This window comes from Anthonomus grandis, chromosome 22 (genome assembly GCF_022605725.1).
Source record: "Anthonomus grandis grandis chromosome 22, icAntGran1.3, whole genome shotgun sequence".
NCBI classification, from domain to species: Eukaryota; Metazoa; Arthropoda; class Insecta; order Coleoptera; family Curculionidae; genus Anthonomus; species Anthonomus grandis.
Window position 1 is genome coordinate 9,611,726 of NC_065567.1, and position 3,139 is coordinate 9,614,864.

At 38.9% G+C, this 3,139-nt stretch overlaps 1 protein-coding gene across 1 annotated transcript; it reads left to right on the plus strand.

The window, feature by feature from the left end:
• Nucleotides 1–2,603, plus strand: LOC126749250 (uncharacterized). The gene is made up of 3 exons (XM_050458952.1): nt 1–15; nt 272–752; nt 1,673–2,603. Exons 1-3 carry the CDS (start codon nt 1–3, stop codon nt 2,140–2,142), a joined length of 966 nt encoding a protein of 321 aa, XP_050314909.1. The 3' UTR covers nt 2,143–2,603.
• Nucleotides 2,604–3,139: the final 536 nt, after the last annotated feature.

The window sequence follows — 3,139 nt, forward strand, 5'->3', positions numbered from 1 at the left end:
ATGACAACTGTCACGGTTTGACGGTTGACGAGCAAAGTTGTCATAACCATCTGTAGTGCTAAAGTCCAGTTTACGCTCACGCTCATTCAAAGGCGAATGGCAGACGATCCCTTTTGGTAGTTGGATTTGTTTATGAAATTAATAGTATTTAGAACCAACCAAAACCAATGCTTCTTTTGACTAGTTTACAATCAAGGTGCACGATACAAAAGCGCCACTTAGGCGCCCGGCGCATGTACCAAAATTTTACACGCCATTTGAAATTTAAAAGCGCCACTTTGGCGCAAATGCGCCACACCTGGCAACCCTGCCGGATGTATTCTCAACTGATCATCCGGGACCCGGCCGGGCGTTCACCCGTCCGACAGGTGGCGGGGCATTGTGTCAAATAGGCGGGAACACACGGTCCGGGCGAACCGGCGAACACGTGCAGCGTCACAGAATAAACGATCTCATCGAGATCGTTTATTCTGTGGCAGCGTGCAGTCAGTTTATGACCGTCGCGTGTGCGCATCTCAAATTAGTGGTTTGGTGCTTGGTTGTGATATTCTCATATATTGGAGAGTTGATAATGACGACGGATATAGACGTGGATAAACTTATATCGCTAGTGCAAGAAAGACCCCAACTTTGGGACAGAACGTTGGAAGAATATAAAGACAGAAATAAGACAAGGCAAAATTGGATTGTTGTCTGCTCTACATTACATCCTGATTATGACGAGCTCAGTGATATTGAAAAGAAACACTATTGTAAGTAACATTTATTTTATTTACAAATTAAATCTTATTACAATATAGTCAATAGAATACTTCATGTTTTGCACATGAACCTTTCAAATCCTAGATATTTGCCAGGGCACTAAACCCGCATCACTAAAAAAATAATCTGCCAACACATTTCTAATCTGGTTTGCCTTTTTTCCTCCTACTCTAGTTTGGTTCTGAGTTGGTACAAATTCGATATCCTCGAATCCAACAACTTCCAGTGTGTCCTCATAGTTAAATCCATCTCGCTCCCTAATTACATTGTGAAGCACAACACAAGCTTTCACTATATCAATGGAAAAGTTTCGATTCACATTGAGAGGGCGATGAAAGATTCTAAATTTGTTGCTTAATATACCAAAAGTACATTCAATATATCTTCTTGACCGGCAGATTCTGTAGTTGAAAACCCTTTTTGTAACAGTCAGTTGTTTCCCCCCATATGGCCTTTGTAAATGTACTGAGAGGCCAAATGCCTCATCTCCTATTAGAAAATACGGAATGTCTGGGGTAAGAGTGCGATACAAAGGCCTTGGTGAAGGTAGCAACAACCGATTTTCTTCAATACTTTTCCACAAAGAACTTAGATTAAAGATATTTGGATCAGCTTCACTGCCATAAGAACCAATGTCAACATAAATAAATTTAAAATTTGAATCCGCAACTGCCATTAAAACTAAAGAAAAATAACTTTTATAATTGAAACACACAGATCCACTTAATTCTGGTTTAATAATTCTGATGTGTTTTCCGTCTACTGCTTCAATGCAGTGCGGAAAGTTACTTCGCTTTCTTAGGTCAACAAACGTACAACCGGTAGCAAGATACCTGAAAACAAAAGCGGCATCAATAACATGTGAAATGAGAATGTATGTATAAAAACTATGTACATGTTATTGTTTCAGGTCAATTGATTCTGAAACGATGGAACAATATCCGGGACCAGTGGATGAAATGGAAGAAAAAAGAAAAAGACTCAAAGAAGTCTGGGGTTGGAGCCTCAAAATTAAGAAAATATATTTACCATGAAGCATTGCAATTCCTAGAAAAGGTAAGAGTGCATGCCGAAACTACGTCAAATATCCAAGGGGAAGGTCAACAAGACGACACTGTTGATGAATCTGGGGTCGACTCTCAAAACACTCAACAAACTACAATTACTGTATCTAATACAGTCAACAAACCTTCTAATGTTGTTCCAAAAAAGAAGAAGAAAATGGACGATTTCGAGTTAAGGATGCTGAAGGTGGTGGAAACTTCGCAGCAAGATGGAGATCGACATCTTTCCTTTTTTAAAGGAATAATTCCTTCCATTTCCAAATTTAGCGAGCCACAGATTGTAGAGTTTCAGTTGGGAGTACTGCAATTGGTTTAAACACAGGTACCACATAATATTGTCCATTATCAACAGCCACTTTCGATTCAAGTAGAACAACAACAACAACTATTCGATCAACAACAACAATACATGCCGATGCATCAGCCCAACACAGGTTATAATACTACTAGGTATGCTGCACCTGCACAACAACCATGTAGTTCCACCATGGTCCCACAGTACCATCAGCTAACTTCAAGAGTAAGCGAAACTCGTCCCACCTATCTACAACAAGCTGTACAAGAAGCTAGGCCTAGTCCGGCCGAATCAGATGTAACACAGATGGACAATATATCACCTGACGACAGTAACGTCGTATACTCTCCCAGTTCCGATTTGTTTGAATGAAAAACGTTATTGCATATGTACAGCAACTTAAAGTTAGGTGGAGGGTACTCTTACTGTAAAATGTTCTTAAATTAAAGACAAATGTTCATTAAACATAGTTTTAACTTGTAGTTATGGTTATTTTTTATGGAACCTCTATGTAAAATTAATCTTACATGTAAGAATTAGTTTGTGTTAACTAAGAAATTGTCCATTAATAGTTACACCTAAATTAATTATTTAAGTTAACATCTCTTCTAGATAACTTAATTGAACTCTTACCTTAAGGTCTCTGCCAGCATTTCTGCTGGTTTAATGCAGGTCCTCATGTTGGTATCCTGTCTACGAAGCTGTGGTGATATCTTGTGGAGCACCTCATCGAAAGTGGAGACAGACATGCGAAAATAGTTGAAGAATTTTTCTTCATCTTCTCTTAATTCTAAAAATAGAGTATTGAAGTGTCCTAGTATGTTTCTCTTCTGCACTACAGGATGTATCCATACACTTCTATTACGTTTCTTTTTACGTCTGTGACGCAGTAAACAAATCACTGCTAATAGTTTACGTTTTTCTTCGTCCATGATCAAGCCGAAACTGACAAGTGGAATAAAATCTCCTGGACGGGAGTTTGCTCAGTGTGTTCTGTTCATCAAAATATCGTCCGTCC

Excerpts from the sequence above, each read along its gene's own strand:
- LOC126749250 (XM_050458952.1), top strand. Across the intron at positions 753-1,672 it reads TATTGAAAAGAAACACTATT|GTCAATTGATTCTGAAACGA; the intron begins GTAAGTAACATT and ends TTATTGTTTCAG.